The sequence below is a fragment of the Polypterus senegalus genome, unplaced genomic scaffold (assembly GCF_016835505.1).
Source record: "Polypterus senegalus isolate Bchr_013 unplaced genomic scaffold, ASM1683550v1 scaffold_2897, whole genome shotgun sequence".
Taxonomy (NCBI): domain Eukaryota; kingdom Metazoa; phylum Chordata; class Cladistia; order Polypteriformes; family Polypteridae; genus Polypterus; species Polypterus senegalus.
This window is the reverse complement of record NW_024384740.1, coordinates 6,973-25,000: the sequence shown is the minus strand read 5'-3', so window position 1 is coordinate 25,000 and position 18,028 is coordinate 6,973. Positions and strand designations below refer to the sequence as shown.

Sequence of the window (18,028 nt, the reverse complement as noted above, 5' to 3'; positions counted from 1 at the left end):
TCTTTTCTTATTACTGTGTCTAAAATCTCCTTCCCTTAAGTCTCCATTGTAATTTTAGGAACAAAAAGAAATCACCGGGATCGAGATCTGGCGAAAACGGCCACATCGATTTTTTGGCCAAACATTCTTTGAACGACAAGGCAAAGTGTGCAGGTGTGCAGTTGCATTGCAGAGTCCAGTTTTGAGGGCGCTGCTTTTTCAGACGTTTTTCTGGTAGACACCTCAGCATTTCAGTGTAACGCCGCTGATTAACGTTCTGCCCATGAAGAACAAACTCTTTATGAGCAAGTCTGTCAATTTAAAAAAAACGCAGTCGTCGTTGCATTTTGAAAATCTGCCAGGGTAGCTTGGTGGTGTATCCAGCAGGTGGTGCTATCTCCCTTGTTGGAATGAGTTCTTTTGTGATTGCGGCGTGTTACATAACCCGAAACTATATAGATAATGATATTAAAGGCGATATCCCTCGCTTAGTGATACGGCGGTAAGAAATCACACAGGAGAAATAACTTTGCTTTCTTTAATGATGATTTACGCAGCATAACAGACGAGGAAGCCATGACAAGACCTTTGGCAGTGGGAGCTCGATGTATAGAGTCTGCCATTTACGTCACTGCGTTGGAAGGATCTTCCGGATCGGATGACGGTATCTCCCATCCATCCGTCGGCTTCCTCATCTGTTATGCCGCGTAAATCATCATTAAAGAAAGCAAAGTTATTTCTCCTGTGTGATTTGTTACCGCCGTATCACTAAGGGAGGGGTACGGCCTTTTTACATGATATCTATATAGTTTCGGATTATGTAACACGCCACAATTACAAAAGAACTTGTTCCAACAAGGGAGATAGCGCCCCATGCTGGAGAAAGGTGGAAAAAAAATCATCAAAGTCGCGTTTGTGATTGTGGAATAAACGCCGGAAATCTGCATTCGATCAACTCGGCACGATGCCACTCAGCAGACTGATTGACCAGACCCTTGGTACACGATACCCAGTGGCATATTTGATAACCACACCACACGATTCCAGGAATGCCCCCTTTTATGTGTAAGTGCTCTCACTCTGTAATAAATCAAATTCAAATGTTTCCGATTCCTTAGACCAGTATTTGATTTTTGGTGCTGAAGAAGGAATTTACACGTTGAACCTGAATGAACTGCATGAGACATCCATGGAGCAGGTAAATGTCACTCGTTTGGTTTTTCGTATTAATCTGTTGGAGCCTCTGCACTTGCCTAATCGACTTTTGTGTTATCTACTTTCTCATTTATTTTCAGTTGTTTCCCCGAAGATGCACTTGGCTGTACGTCATGAACAACTGTTTACTGTCCATTTCTGGTAAGCATTCACGAACACCAAAGTTTTCTTTGAAGTTGGTCAGATGTGGGCCACACACGCACCTTCAAGAAGACTTTTAAACTGAGGGCTTTGTCAGCCTGAGGGTCTCATAGCACACACTCGCTAGTTGATTTCCAGCCTCTTTTCTTATTCTGTTTAGTCGTCTTCTGTTCCGGTTTTGCTCAGAAGGACAAGCTATCCTCCTCCATGAATGCTGTAGAATGGCCTCATCTCATCTTCCCATCTACTTTTCTTGGCCAAGACTTCCCTGTCCCCAGCAACAGATTCCAACTCTTCCTGGGGAGGTTTCAGGTTTTCCCAAGCCAGCCAAGAGATATAATCCCTCCAGCGTGTCCTGGGTCTACTACAGGGTCTCCACCCAGCAGGATGTGCCTGAAGCCGCTCTAGGGGGCCACCTGTTACGACATGCCCAGACCACCTCACCTGGCTCTTCTCAATCCGGAGGAGCAGTGTGACTCTACTCTGAAGCTTGTCACCCTATCATAGAAATGTCAAACCAGCCACCCTGCGAAGGAACCTCATTTCCACCGCTCGTACTCAAGTTCTCATTCTGTCCGTCATAACCCACAGCTCATTGACCGCGGGTGAGGACAGAGATACAGATTGGCTGGCAAACAGAGAGGTTTGTCTTTAGACTCGGCTCGTGCTTCACCACCATGGAGCGGTACAGCTGGTCAATGTCACTTTCCCTTTTTCTGTCACTTGTGTACAAGATCTCGGGTACTTGAACTCCTTCACTATGAGCAGTTGTGCTCCACTCACCTGGGGAGACAAACCCACTTTTTTCCGAGAGAGGACCACAACCTCAGACTTGGAGGTGCTTGATCGTCATGTGAGCCGCTTCACTCTTCACTCAGCAGATCACTTGAGGGTGGGTTGAAGGTTGCAGTCAGATGAAGCAAATAGGGCAGCGGCTGAAGAATTAAACAAATTAAAATTGAAGTTGTGATTTGGCGACATGGGATTACTGAACCACAAAAGACTGTTGTGACACCCACTGCACGCCCAGCCTACCTGGAAAGGGGTCTCTCTTTGAACTGCCTTTCCCAAAGTTTCTTCCATTTTTTCCTACAAGGGTTTTTTGGGAGTTTTTTCCTTGTCTTCTTAGAGAGTCAAAGCTGGGGGTCTGTCAAGAGGCAGGGCCTGTTAAAGCCCACTGCGGCACTTCTTGTGTGATTTTGGGCTATACAACAAAGAAATTGTATTGTATTGTATTTACATTGGGCGGCACGGGTAGCGCTGCTCCCTCACAGTTCCGAGACCCTTGAGGGTTCGCTTTGCGGGGCCTCCCTGCGTGGAGTTTGCATGTTCTCCCCGTGTCTGCGTGGGTTTCCTCCCACAATCCAAAGATAAGCAGTTTAGGTGCATTGGCGATTCTAAATTGTCCTTGGTGTGTGGGTGTGTGTGCCCTCCGGTGGTTTGTTTCCTGCCTTGCGCCCTGTGTCAGCTGGGATTGGCTGCAGTAGACCCCCGTGACCCTGTAGTTAGGATATAGCGGGTTGGATGATGGATGGATGGATGTATTTACACTACTGTATAGTCTGTGGTCCCTGTGTTTTGCATGAGCCACGTTCACAACCGAGGTTGACATTTTCGAGGACCCTGAAAGATGTCTATTCTGTTTGAAAGGCCGTGAACTGAACAGAAGTTCAAAATTGGAAATGTTAACGTTTAAACATTTTTAAACTTCTTTCATTTCCTAAATATTAAAAAAACTAGGTAAGGTATGGCAGCCGTGTTCAGTTTCCTGGATGAAAGAGTCCATTTTATTAGGGAGACGCTCACAGGAAAGAGCGAGTGGAGAAGTCCAAGGCGCCTCAGGTAGTTGGCCACCATTGTGTCACACGGTCATGTGACACTCCTTCTGTAAAAAGTGAAGCCCCACCACAATCAAGATTTGGTTTATAAAAACACTGAAGATTAGAATCCAAATCAAAGCGTAACGAGAGACAGAGACCCCCATGTGTGACAGGCCCGCTCCAGAGTCCTGTTCCCACCGTCACAGTCCTTGTGTTCGGCAAAATGTTAAGAAATTTTAGCAATCATTCGGTAAAAATGTCCCTTTTTTTTTTTTGCTCCAAGGCAAAGCTTCGCAACTCTACTCTCACAATCTGATCGGCCTCTTCGAGTATGCTCGACAGATGCAGAAGTTGCCTGTTGCCATTCCGACTCACAAGCTTCCTGACCGAATCCTTCCCAGGTGGGTATGGGAGGACGGGAAAGTGAGCTGCAGCTGGATTTCATCCTTTTTTAACTTTCTGTCATGTCCCGTTGTCACTCATGCTTCTCAATCCTCTTGCTTTTTCTCCTTTACTTGCAGGAAGTTTGCCGTATCAACAAAAATTCCAGACACGAAAGGTTGCCAAAAGTGTTGCGTGGGTAATTATCCTTCAGTTCTTATGTTTTATGACGGTGCTCTTATGCAGGTGTTTTCTACATTTCTAATCCTAACATATTATTGACCCAGCATACAAATCTTTAGGAATAACACGTGAGCACACAGAGTGGTAGACAATCAAAACTGTTCCCGCCCCTTGCCCCGCCTTGTGACCCTGATTGGTCGTTTGATTACATTCACTTTTGGCGGATTAAAGCGAGGTCTTGAACCGAAATGCAACACACATCGAGAAGCCGCTAAGCGAAATGCAACACGTCTGCTTTGCTTTCAGTTACGATGCGCAATCTGTGGACACGAATGAAGACGCAATGCGCTTTTGTATTACATTTTAAACTGACACGAAAATTGGAAGCAATCAATCAATTTGGTGGATGTGTTTTTAAGTATGACACGATATAATAAACAGTGCCAAACTGAAATGCGCCGCATGCATATGCATTACATTTCAATCTCGTTAACATGTTGGATTGGATTTTATTTTGGCACAAATGATCTTCCGTAGTTTCGTAGGCGTTTGTCTTGCGTATGTGGCAGGGCACTCATTACACAGCATAGCTAGACAAATTGCTGGGTTCTACTGGTGATTATCCATACATAAGAAAATGATTTGTAATGGTTATTAGTATGATAAAGGACCAGAAATAATGTTGAGTGTCTTTACCATTTAGAGAATGTGAGCCATGGCCTGCTCCAGCATCGGACTCTGTTGTTCCATCACAAGAGCCGGAGTGCTTTGAGCGAAGCCGTCTCCGCATTGTCATATTTTTGCAGGACACACGCACTTAAGCCTCAATTAGTTTATGCCAAAGACCGCGTCCTTTTCAGGACTTCTTCCATGTTAAGTTCTGATGTAACATGGTTTACCTGTCCAAAGCTCTATTTGAAAATCGAGAAAGGACGTGCTTTACCCAGTAAGCCAGTTGTTGTTCGGTTGTCGTTGATCTTTTCTGTACAGACCACATGCTTCCTCACAAAACTGCGTTCGAACACCCAGATGAAAGAACTTTGAAATACTCTGTGCCAGTCAGAAGGTGGGTGCCAATGCAAGAATGCACTGGTAAGCTGGCCACGTGTGAGCAGGCCGGCGGCAAGGCAGACACGGGTGATCTGAAAAACAGTATTGAGAATGACCCAGAAGGATGGCACCAGCATCTGCCGTTCCACCTCACCCTTCCTCGTTGTGTTTTTAATGCCCGTCCTAAATCTATTCATTTTCCTTTCAGTGCGGAATCCTTACACAGGACACAAGTATCTATGCGGGGCATTTCAGTCCAGCATTGTATTACTGGAGTGGGTCGAACCAATGCAGAAGTTTATGCTCATAAAGGTATGGAGGCTCCGGGGCCTGCTGCCTGAGGTTCCGGCAGGCGTTTCCTTCATTTCTCTGTAATTATGTGGCTCTATTAACCAAAAGGGTCAAACCCTAAAACTCATCTCTCTCTCTGCAGAATATAGACTTCCCTTTGCCATGTCCACTTGAAGTGTTTGAAATGCTCGTCGTTCCTGAGCAGGAGTACCCATTGATCTGCGTTGCCGTCAGCAAAGGAACCGAATTTAACCAAGTTGTCCGCTTTGAGACGGTCAACCCCAATTCCACTTCATCCTGGTTTACTGAAACAGGTGAGTATCTGTGGATGTGCACTCGGATGTTAGCAGTGGAGGATTGTCTTTGAGACAAACATGAGTTCATGCGTATTGTCACATGGGATTCTTGCACGCTAGGAAATGTCTGGTTACTTTCGGGCAATAAAAAATAGACCTTATAGAGGAAGTGCTGCAATTCCTACACCATTCACCCATCAGTCCATTTCCTGCCACTTATCCAGGTCCGGGTCACAGGAGCAGCAGTTTAAGCAAAGATGCCCCAATGTCCTTTTTCCCCCAACTACCTCCTCCAAGGGATACCATGGTGTTCCCAGGCCAGGCAAGAGATACAATCTCTCCAGTATGTTCTGGGTCTCCTCCTGATTGGACAGGCCGGTAACTCCTCCCCAGGGAGACATCCAGGAAGTGTCCTAATCAGATGCCTGAATCACCTCAACTGGTTCCTTTTACTGCAGAGGAGCAGCGGCTCTGCTTTGAGCTCCTCCTGAATGTCTGCTTTCCTCACCCTAACTCTAAGGCCGAGCCCGGACACCCTGTGAAGGGAACTCATTTCTGATGCTTGTATCCACAGTCTAGTTCTTTCCAAGACTACCCACAGCTCATGATCATAGGTTGGAGTAGGAACGTAGCTCGAGCGGTAAATCGGGAGCTTTGCCTTCCAGCTCAGCTCTCTCTTCTTGACAGCTGACCATTACGACATCCACTACTCTGATCCGCCTATTGATCTCCCACTCCCTTCTTCCCTCGCTTATGCGCAAGACCTCAAGATACTTAAACTCCTCCACTTGAGGCAGAGCCTCATCCCCTACCCAGTGAGAAAATTCCACCGTTTTCCGTCTGAGAACCATGACCTTGGAGGTTCTGATCTTCATCCTGCCCGCTTCACCTGCAAATCATCCCACTGTGTGTCTAAGATCACAGCTGATGAAGCCAGCAGGACCACATCATCTGCAAAAATGAAAGCTGCGATCCTGAGGTCACCAAACTGGACACCTGCCTCCCCCCTTAGCTATGCCTAGAAAATCTGTCCATAATTTAATGCTAAAGGTCAACGCTAAAAGCTCCGATCCTTTGTTTCATTTCAGTCCCAGCATGCTTAGTTAGAGAGCCACACTAATAACAATTGTACGCATGGACTGCACGGTATACACTCACACACAAATACCTGTAAATGTATAGTGCGGAAGTTGTATATAATTGTTTTTTCGAGAACACACTTTTGGGGACACCTCTCCTTAGAACGTGAACCCCTTCTCAAACGTCTGCAGTCACGAGGATCCACAGTGTGATGTCTAATTCTCTTCTGCTCTGACCTTTAACATTACGTGGGTTCACAGCCCGCACTTTATTCGACGGTGTGCTACCGTATCCTCTTGGAGAGTCGTCCTCACCCGCCGACCCAAGTGGTACACTCGGTACCTGTAAACAGAAGTGCGAGCTACAGCAGCAGGCAAATAATTCAATTTAATATCGCAATATTCACAATATCGATCTATACGAGTAACCGTAAAATCCTCAGACTTTTGAAGTTTTTGGTCTCGTTTGAAGTGGTTTATGATTTGCACATTAAGTATAGAGACTTCAGTGAGAGAAAGGATGCGGTTAGAAAACAAAGCAAATTATCAAAACTGGACATCAAAGAGGAAAAAACGACAAAACCAGAAACGCAAACCCGAAAATCAAAACCAAAGTTCGGAGTCAATCCTGCGAAAATTCTCAACTTAAGTAACGTACTTTGCAAATATTGAATCTAATCTCAGATAATGTGAGGCTGTGTGAGTAAACCCAGTCACTCCAATTATGTGACCATCGTCCATGCCCAATGTATTGTGGGATATTGGATTCCCATGATAACTGGCACCATCTAGAAGAAAAACACAAGGGGTTCATAAAAGACGGGGAAAACAATTATAAACTTCAAAATACTCTGGGCCAGAAAACATGTATAGATTTTTTTATGCTTTGGGAAAGACTGAGAAAAATTAAATGAAAACAGGAAGTATAACGTAAAAGGGCCTTGTTTCGATTAAATTAGATAAACCGTTATCAATCCTATGGGGAAATTTCAATCCTTGGATTGTATCATCTGTTTGTTTGTCTGCTTGCCAATCACGCAAAAAACGGAACTGTTTTCTCCCAAAATTTTGCATGTAGTTTGGTCCAACTAACCCTATAGGCTCTTTGTCGTTTCAAAAATGTAATTGTCGAGGGGGCTGCAATGGTGGGGCAACCAACCCCAAAACTTTGCATTATTCCAAAACAGTCACAACATTGAATATAATAAAATTTGGCCCGTGTAATAAACCCTACCTATCCTAAAATCCCGGCCGCATTGCATTTCTAAAATGTCATCAAGTGGTTATAATTTGGAGAAGGAGACACGTCACTCCAAAATGACGAAGTTCGTTAAATTGTGGTTTTATGATACCATTGACACAACTTAAAATCTCGACTTTAAGGCCTTTCGAAAGATCAAATGAGAACGGGGGAGGGGTACACAAGACCAAAACCGTGTTATCACGCCGACGGTTATGAATTTGAGATACCGATTAGCTTTGGCTCTTCTCCCAGTGGAGGCCTCATGTGATTCAGCGGATACGACAGCAGTGGTGTGATGGGGGTGATTTGGACCCCACAAAGAGAAAGGCCTGTCTAATGTCTCATGTTTTACGTAGCTCTACGGCGGCTATAACGCAATAAGGGGGCTAAGAATACAGTCGAAGTTACCGTAGCCTTTCACTCTTCACAAGACAGCATGTTATTGGCTGTCACAAATGGGAGGCGGATCAGGCCGTGCAGGAATGGCAAGGTCTACTTTCACAATATTTTGTATTTACATTACTGTGTATACTCTTTAAAATCGAGGCCTCGTGGAGTTCTAAGAATTTCATTGGCAGGTCGTAACATGAGGGCCAAAACGAGGCCGCGTGACGTGTCGTTGCCGTTGAATGAATTTTTGCCTCTGCTTGAAGCCAACAGAGTTCCTAACCTTTATTCCGCCCATCACGCTGATGAATTGGAGTCTTACAAGCGGCATGAAGACGTGTTGCTAAACAATTTTTTGCTTTCTCTTCCACAGATACACCGCAGTCGTGCGTGATTCACGTCACCCAGCTCGAGAGAGACACCATCTTAGTGTGCCTGGATCGTGAGTATTCCTTTAGGTTTCCTCACCGCATTCTGTTCCCACATCAGTGCGTCATTTCCTGAACTCTCGTGTGTCTTTTCACTCCCGCAGGGTGTATAAAAATCGTAAATCTGCTAGGAAGGTTGAAGTCCAGTCGAAAGCTTTCCGCCGAGTTAACGTTTAACTTTCAGATCGAGTCAATAGGTAAGTGAAAACCCACAGTAAGTTCCAGTTCTTCCTTTGCATTTTCTGTTACATTCAAACATGGGGCTTGAGGGAACCAGAGAGATGGGCAGCCATCCACCTGTTGTGTACACACAGGTCTAACAGTCAGCCGCTAGCGAAGGATACCACCCATGGCAGCCTCTGCCCTGTCCTCCAGGACTTGGCCAAGCTATGAGGCAGTCCGTCATGTGGCAGCTGCTCCCTAAAACAGAACATGTGGTAATGCAGGTGCATGGCGTGTGCGGCGGTACGTGACGGCCCTCCAGAATTGTGTTAACATGCGGTTTACAATGTGATCCAAAGGTTTTACATCAGAAGGCGATTTCCATCAAAGTGTTCACTCTCTCGTTTTCTACACCTAGCAGAAAGAGGAGCCTTATCAGGTGACCGATTGATCACATGATGATGACCTCCTTAAGTATTTTAATTCTTCCTCACCTGGAAGATGGAGGCCTGTGGATGGATGGATGGATGGATAGATAGATAGATGAGAAAGGCACTATATGATAGATAGATAGATATGAAAGGCACTATATAATAAATAGATAGATAGATATGAAAGGCACTATATAATAGATAGATAGATTGATAGATACTTTATTAATCCCCAAGGGGAAATTCCCATACTCCAGCAGCAGCATACTGATAAAGAACAATATTAAATTAAAGAGTGATAACAATGCAGGTATAACAGACAATAACTTTGTATGATGTTAACGTTTACCCCCCGAGTCGCATAGTGTGGGGTCTCCTCAGTCTGTCAGTGGAGCAGGATGGTGACAGCAGTCTGTCACTGAAGCTGCTCTTCTGTCTGGAGATGATCCTGTTCAGTGGATGCAGTGGATTCTCCATGATTGACAGGAGTCTGTCTGCTCAGTGCCCGTCGCTCTGCCACGCATGTCAAACTGTTCAGCTCTGTGCCTACAATAGAGCCTGCCTTCCTCACCAGTTTGTCCAGGCGTGAGGCGTCCCTCTTCTTTATGCTGCCTCCCCAGCACACCACCACGTAGAAGAGGGCGCTCGCCACAACCGTCTGGTAGAACATCTGCAGCATCTTATTGCAGATGTTGAAGGACGCCAGCCTTCTAATGAAGTATAGTCGGCTCTGTCCTCTCTTACACAGATCATCAGTGTTGACAGTCCAGTCCAGTTTATCATCCAGCTGCACTCCCAGGTATTTATAGGTCTGCACCCTCTGCACAGTCACCTCTGATGATCACGGGGTCCATGAGGGGCCTGGGCCTCCTAAAATCCACCACCAGCTCCTTGGTTTTGCTGGTGTTCAGTTGTAGATGGTTTGAGTCGCACCATTTAACAAAGTCCTTGATTAGGTTGGCCACTCCTGATGTAGCCCACCATAGCAGTGTCGTCAGTGAACTTTTGCATGTGGCAGGACTCCGAGTTGTATTGGAAGTCTGATGTATGTTGGCTGAACAGGACCGGAGAAAGTCCAGTCTGCTGTGGCAGTCCAAAATGTCAGACCTGCAGGTCCCAAGATGCACATACGGAGGTCTGTCTGTAAGATAGTCCACGATCCATGGCACCAGGTGTGAATCTACTCCCACCTCTGTCAGCTTGTCCCTAAGGACAAGAGGTTGGATGGTGTTGAAGGCGCTAGAGAAGTCCAGAAACAGAATTCTTACAGCTCCACTGCCTCTGTCCAAGTGGGAGAGGGACTGGTGTAGCATGTAGATGATGGCATCCTCCGCTCTCACCTTCTCCTGGTATGCGAACTGCAGAGGGTTGAGGGCGTGGCGGACCTGTGGCCTCAGGTGGTGAAGCAGCAGCCGCTCCATGGTCTTCATCATATGTGTGATACCAAAATGTGTGAGACAACTCAATGGCGTGACTGTGTTTTCAGTCAGTGGCTTATTGTGGCTAACGTGCTTCCTCTTCTTTTCTTACCTTCCTTGTAGTTTGTCTGCAAGACAGCGTTTTGGCTTTCTGGAAACACGGCATGCAAGGAAGAAGCTTCAGGTCAAATGAAGTAAGGAAGCCTGTTAAGTTTTAATTTAACACTTTCATTAAATATGTTATGTCAGTTGAGAAAACTGGTTGTACTGCAGAGGAGGATGGAAGGGGGACACACATATAGCCATGTGAAAAACTAAGTACACCCCATGGAAACTGCTGACATTTTCAACAGGCAAACATCAGATCTTCATGCAATTGGTGACTACAGATAAAGGCAATGACATATCCGACTGGCATGACATATTCATTCTCATAATCGAAACAAACAAAAACATCGATTTGTCACAGGGAAAAAGTAGTAAGTGTGACCACAAGGGGCACCACTGAGCCCCAAACCCAAGACACAGCAATACACTACACATTATTAGAACAAAAATAAAGAATTTCTATTCTCACAGGGCACTTCGTCTCTCCAGTAACTTGCCACAATATCGATACACAATAACAAATCACACAATTCATCCTCCTCTACCTCTCGTGACTCAAATGAAGTAAGGCAGCGGACTCCTTTTAAGTTGGAACCAGGAATGCTTCCAGTGTCATACTGTGTCATACTGCGGAAGGAAAAGTAGGGAGGTCCTCCCCTGATGGCACCCTTGATCGATACCCAGGGACCCCAACAGGCCTGCACTTCCAGACTCTACAAGTCCCAAGCACCCCTGTGGATGTCCCGATTGGGTTAACATACGAGGATCACTGCCACTTAGTGTGTGATCCTTGGCTTTTCTCCATCCGTCCATTAAATCATACCAGCTGGGTACAAATTTAGTTCCTTGCCTCTCTGGTCAATCCACTTGCGTCATTGCACTGGCCTCCCGTCTGTGTGTTGAACTATCCTCCAATCCAGCCGGGATGCCCATTATCCTACTACAACCCATACTTTGTGTCACTACTCCAGATCCATCAAATGAGAACCAGGTGTTCAAGATGAGGTGCCAATGATGAGAACCACAGATATCGAGGGTCTGCTGTTCTCTTTGCTGTCGATATGTGTGGTGCCGTCATGCCAACATCAAAAGAGCTCCCTAAGGCCCTCACAAAGACGATTGTGGATGCCAAGGGGTCCGGTAAGGGATTTCAAACAATTGACACATTTTTGTAAATCCATCATTCTACCATAAGGACAATCCTCGGGCATATAGCGTAAATTCAAATGAGTGTTAACTTGTCCAGGACTGGCGGGCCCAGCAAATTAAGCCCAAGAGTTGCCCATTTGATACTAAAAGATGTCTGCAAAAGCTCCACAATTTAATTACGGGATCTTCAGGTAACCCTTGCAACAGTTGAGTGTTAAAGTTCAATCATCTCCAATCAGAACGAGACTGGACAGAGTTGATCTGCATGTGAGGCGTGTCACGAAAAAAGCCTTTGCTGTCTGAACATTAGACAACAGTGTGCCATTGAACATCCCCGGCAAAGACCAGGCCTTCAGGAACGATATCCTCTGGCCAGAAGAATCAAAGATGGAGTTGTTTGGCCACAATAACGGTAGACATGTTTGGCAGCATTTCAGGAGAAGAACCTCATGCCAGCTGAGCAGAAAAGTGGTAGAAATGTTCTGCTTTGGGGTCGTTTTGTTGCTTCATGGCCTGGCTGGCTTGCAGTCATCGAGTCAACTAGGAATACTGCATCACACCAGTGTGTGCTGGAGGAGGATGGGAGGTTTAAGTTGAACTGGATATGGACCTTTCAAAACAATGATGATCTGAAGAAAGCTAGCAGATCCACCAAGGAATGTCACATAAAGTAGAAATGGGTGGGAGTTGGAAAGGTCTGGTCAAAATCCTGATTGGAATCCAACTGAAATGTTATGTGGGCTTTGAAATGGGAAGAACATACAAGAAAATCTACAAACATCTTGAAAGTGAAGGAATTTATTTTACAGAGGAGCGGTCCAAAATGTCAGAGTTGATGTCAAAGGCTGGTGGGCAGCTCTGCTAAACACCTACAGTACAAGAAGTCAGTTCTGCTAAAGGGGACGATTCCAGCTTCTGAGGCCAAGGGTGGACTTGCTTTTTTCTCCTGTGGACCATTCTATCTACTGCTACTGTTGTCGAATAAATGATTGAAGTTGATCATCTTTATCTGTAGGCCCCGTTTTGCATGAAAATCCATTATTGAAACAAGTCAACAATTTCCATTGGGTGCACTTACTTTTTCACGACTGAAACAAAATATGAAAAAAATGTACAACGTAACATTCATATGCTCATTAAGTCTAGTCTGGCCGCATCAGGGACCTGTGAAGAAGTATTTGCCCCCTTAGTAATAGCAGTGAGGGACCTCAGATCTTTACTCTTCGAGAAGGGGAACTGGCGGGGCACACAATACATTAAAGGGACAAAGTTATCCGACATTCCTATCACCCATCTGTAAGAGTAATAGCCCCTAGAGTTCCAGGACTCGTTTGTATCATCTTTAGCGGCAGTAATTGCAACCAAACACTTTCCTTAATTTGTTCTCAGTTTGTCACATCTCCATTGAGGAATTTTAGCCCACTATTCTCTGCATAATTTGGTAGATTTACGAACATCAGCTGCTCCTTTCTGGTTCTCTCCGTTGGATTCAAGTCAGGACTTTGAGTAGGCCACTTCAGGACCGTTCACTTTCCATCTTCTGAACCATTCACTTGTTAGACTTGCCTTAGTGTTTTTTGATGCACCGTCCAACTGCACAACCTAACGACTCTTCAGATGAACGGACGTTCTCCTTAATATTCAGGTAAAGTTCGGAATTTGGTAACGGCGAGTCTTCCAGCTCCTCTCAGATCATCATCATTTAGAATATCTGATGTTCTTACTGTCGAATGGCAGACATAGTGGGCGCCCTGTTGTTCGACGAGTTCTACATTTGACTCATCTGTCAGAATTCCGTGACGCTTGGGGATCACCCAGGTGTTTCTTTGCAAACACGAGATGAGCACAGACGTTACTCTTGGATAGCTGAGGTTTTTCCTCGGGTCTCTTTTGTATTGTGGAGTCATGAACTAGCTGAGCCTAGAGAGGCCTGCCGTTCATTGGTTCCTCTTCTGGGATCCTTTGTGACGTCTTGAATGAGCCGTTGCTGTGCCCTTTAGATCTACATAACCAGACATCGAAACATAAAGGTAACAAACAGGCTTCATTCTCCCTAATCAAACCCCCCAAACCACCTTCAAAAGCGTATCTAAGAAGTCACAGACCAGGGGTCTCCAACTCCAGTCCTGGAGAGCTACTGTGGCTGCAGGTTTTCATTCTAACCCTTTGCTACTAATTAACTCTTTGTCTTAATTTTAACTGATGCACAACTTAAGACTCAGGCCCCTGAATTGTTTCTTTTTTCCTTAATTAGACACCAAACAATATTAAGACACAAAATGAAACAACACATAAACAACAACCTGCGCCCATCACACAATAACTGAAAATCAAGAAAGGTGAAGGACTCGGTAGTATTGATCTGCTCAGGTCCACAAAACATTGTGAATGTCTGCCATGGCAGAATGAGTGAGTGCCATGGAATTAAATATCGGGTTTAATTAGCAACGAGAATTGGCTTCAAATTAAGAAACTAAATGAAGTGAAGTTGGTTGGAGTTTGAGGCCCCAACTTAGTTGGTCATCTGTTGGCTCACTTCACATCAAATTTAAGGAAAAAGAATCAATTCAGTGGTCAGAGTCTCAAGAAAAGTCCATTAAAATAAAGAGAAATAGTTAATTAGCAGCAAAAACTGGTCACTAATTAAGAAAAGCGTTCGAATGAAAACCTGCACTCACAGTAGCTCTCCAGGACTGGAGTTGGAGACCCCTGTCGTAGACATTTCACACTCTCACTTCCTCATAAGGCCACTTACGTAGACTCTGATCCTCCTGTGTCTTTCGTCAAATTAGGCAAGCAAGCCGTTACCAACAAATCAATCGGTCGCGATGATTGGTGCTTTGTCCCACTCGATATCGGCGGCCTCGAAATCTTCAAAGCCGATTGCTCGCCAAGTCTTAAATGGCTGTCCTTCCCTCCTCTTTCCAGTTTCCATTTCATCGCATCCTTGGTGAATGGGGTGGAGTGGTGGGTCTGAGGTAGGGATCTGCACTGGTAATCGGAAGGTTGCCGGTTTGAATCCCGTAAACGCCAGAAGTGACTCTACTACTCCGTTGGGCCCCTTAACCTGCAATTGCTCCATCCTGGGTATGACGTTAATCTACAGGGTGGTCCAGATCTAATTATCCAGATCATCTGGATGACTTTGATTTCTGTGAGGACGATTCCAGTTCGGCGCAAAGATGATTATTCATGTCGTCAGTTTGCACACTTCTCGATGGTCCGGGATTTTTCAGGTGATTTTCTATGTAATAAACGTAATAAGTTATAGCGTAATGAAAATTGCATAATTAGATCTGGCCCACTCTATACAAAACCTGGGGCACTCCAGCCACCATAAAAAAACCTCACACTGGTTCCATTCCATCTGAACTGGTGTGGAGCTGAGGCGTCAGCCATTGCATGGCTACACTAATCTGGGATCCTGAGTTGGTTTGTCATGTGGTGGGTGCGGCAATGCGCCCGATCAACACCTACTCCTAACCCCTGTTTTGGGGATCTGACGGTGATGTAATGTGAACGTGCGACCCGTTAAGTGCATTTGGCGGCCCACTCACTTGTAGCACTTCTTCGTCGGCGATGTGCTCATCGTACAATATGACCACTAATGGAGTTACTTTCTTCTAATCACAGATCACTCAAGAAATCTCGGATAACACCAGAATATTCAAGCTGTTAGGCTCGGATAGGTGAGTGCAATGACGGCAGGGTGGGTTTCGACAAAGGGATGGCGACCCGGTGCTGAACTGCGGTATTTATATTTTCTTTTATTTCTCTCATTCCAGGGTGGTGGTTCTGGAAAGCCGACCCACTGACAACCCAACAGCCAACAGTAACCTGTACATTTTAGCGGGACACGAGAACAGTTACTGATGGCTGTGCATGGAGTTTGAGGCGCTCGCTCAGGAATGGAGTTGGACGACACTACTGCTTGCGCATCTCAGAGTGTTTGGACCTCGACGGCATTTGAGTTGCGTTGGACTCTATTTATTGTGGCATGTCATGAAGGCGTGGAGGACTTTGTTTGTTTTGTTTTGTTTTATTTTAAGTGTTGCCACCACTTCTTTTACCACACAAGTGCTTAACTGACTTCTCTGTAATCTTTGTACATATATCTGTAGTATTTTGGAAGCCGCTTACTTCATTCAGTTGAAGGTGTACACTAAGACGTAATGTAGATATTAGCGCGTATTCGGTTGTACAGGCGTCCTAACTGTACAGATGTAAAGGACTGGGAGTGTTGCAAATAATTATTTGAGATTAATATTTAAGGGCTCGGGTGGAGCTGAATAATCATCCGAACACGGCAGACCAGAGCGCTGCACCCACGCGACTAACATCGATTTTAATCATGGCATCGATTTCATTTACATGCCAATCTTTTTAACCATACATTTGTTTTTTTAAACCTTTCTCTTTTTAAGGTGCTCGTGTCTTCAGCACTGCGGTGTACAAGCACTGCTGTTTTTCCAATTTGCACATCAAGTGTTACAAATGTATCCTGTAAAAGAAAACAAAAATGAAATCTGTACGTATACTGACCTAGGCAAGCTGTGATTTTGTGGATTTCGTCACCACAGTCGACGAGACGTCTAGCCGGATAGTGGAACACACCTTTCTACAATAACTGACACAAATCAATGTATCATACTAAAATATTATTATTTTATACGTGTTTGTTTCGTTTTTTAACCGCAGTTTTTAGCCGAGTTTGTCAAAGCGCTGTCTGTCCGGTGGTACGGGCCTCAGGGCTCGAGTGTCTTAATTCTGCCAAACGTCGTTATTACGGAGTAGATTGTCACCTGCAGTTTCATGTTACTGTGAAGTACGCAATCTTAATGAGCGCAAACATTCCTTGTTGGAGATACCCGGGCACTTCCACGAGTTTTAATACGATGCCAAAATGTACTTTAGGTTGGAGTTCTTGTCACACGACAGCCAAAAATAGTTAGGGATTCTACCTCGTGCAATTCTGTTTTTGGGGCGCAATAACGCTAAGGAAATGCCCACTACGACAGGTTTCTCCCCACCCCATTCTGATCTGTCGCCACAAGATGGATGCGTAGCTCACACAAACAAGCTTGTGATTTTGTTCTGTTTTTTTATTTTAAATGTATCAATAACATGGTTACATTTTCGTTATGTGCTGCATCGTGTATATAATGTAAAATAAAATCTGTCAGTTTTACATGCTGCACATTCACTTGCGTTTTGTTTATTCAGTGTCACCAGTAGGAGACGCAAAAGGTACAGTCAAAGATATGGAGGATTGGAATCTGGGCTAAGGACGGACGACCTTTGGATTTTTTAACAGGAGGATCCATCGGAAGAATTCAAGGTAAATGAAAACGAGAAAGAGAAGTGCGCTGCCTTGGCGTCTGCAACCTCACCCACGGCTGCCATGTCTAGACTGGGGTCTCAAGCACTCGTGTGGTCACCTCCTCTCTGTAGACGTGCGGTGTATCTGACACCGTATTCTCACGTATTGCGAGAGGCCAAGTGGAGCCAAGTGGAGCCACGTGACGCCGATGTCACACTGCACGACTTTACGTTTATTGGTATATCAGACTGATCTCGTTACTGGAGCAGCTCAGTTTGCTGATGCAACATGTATTGTTTTGGGCGGGGCCTAAAAATTCATGGAATTGTTTAAAAAATAATATATATATATAAATACTTTTAAAAAAACACGCTTATATTAAGTTAAAAAGTGTACTAAAAAGTAAAAAATAAGTCAGTCATACATCACTCGTAAAATAAAAGCTGTAGAATAAAACACAAGAAATCCGCACTCGACTGATTAGCCAGACCGTAGGCATATTCCAGGACTACACCCTGTTCCTGTGCTACTGAGCGATTCTGGGTTTTTTTTTTCGGAGCCCCCCTTTGTGTATTCATTCCTTCAATGAAATTTGTACCTCTGATTACAGAGAGTCTTAAAATGAATTAAACACGTCCTTTGTTAGCTGAGGAATAACTGCATTCAAACAGGGGAGGGAACCTTTAAAAAACACTGGCCCACAAAAACTCAACTATTAATATGTACCGTGTTTCCCCAAAAATAAGTCTGGGTCTTATATTAATTTTTGCTCCAAAAGATGCACTAGGGCTTATTTTTGGGGGATATCTTATACAGTAATCCCTCGCTATATCGCGCTTTGACTTTCGCGGTTTCTCTCTATCGCGGATTTTATATGAAAGCATAACTAAATATATAACGCGGATTTTTCGCTGCTTCGCAGGTTCTGCGGACAATGTGTCTTTTAC

General features: G+C 44.8%; 1 protein-coding gene across 1 annotated transcript; it reads left to right on the top strand.

Annotated features, from left to right (window-relative positions):
* Positions 1 to 943: 943 nt before the first annotated feature.
* Positions 944 to 16,744, top strand: LOC120522100 (mitogen-activated protein kinase kinase kinase kinase 3-like). The gene is made up of 12 exons (XM_039743267.1): positions 944 to 977; positions 1,050 to 1,177; positions 1,275 to 1,335; positions 3,439 to 3,556; positions 3,677 to 3,735; positions 4,978 to 5,081; positions 5,203 to 5,374; positions 8,439 to 8,507; positions 8,598 to 8,690; positions 10,628 to 10,698; positions 15,395 to 15,450; positions 15,547 to 16,744. Exons 1-12 carry the CDS (start codon positions 944 to 946, stop codon positions 15,632 to 15,634), a joined length of 1,053 nt encoding a protein of 350 aa, XP_039599201.1. The 3' UTR covers positions 15,635 to 16,744.
* Positions 16,745 to 18,028: the final 1,284 nt, after the last annotated feature.

What these genes read in the sequence shown, in the direction of transcription:
- LOC120522100 (XM_039743267.1), top strand. Translation starts at nt 944, where the DNA reads ATGCCACTCAGCAGACTGATTGACCAGACCCTTG. An exon ending in CCTGACCGAATCCTTCCCAG is followed by an intron (nt 3,557 to 3,676) that starts GTGGGTATGGGA and finishes CTTTACTTGCAG; the next exon opens with GAAGTTTGCCGTATCAACAA. An exon ending in CATCTTAGTGTGCCTGGATC is followed by an intron (nt 8,508 to 8,597) that starts GTGAGTATTCCT and finishes TCACTCCCGCAG; the next exon opens with GGTGTATAAAAATCGTAAAT.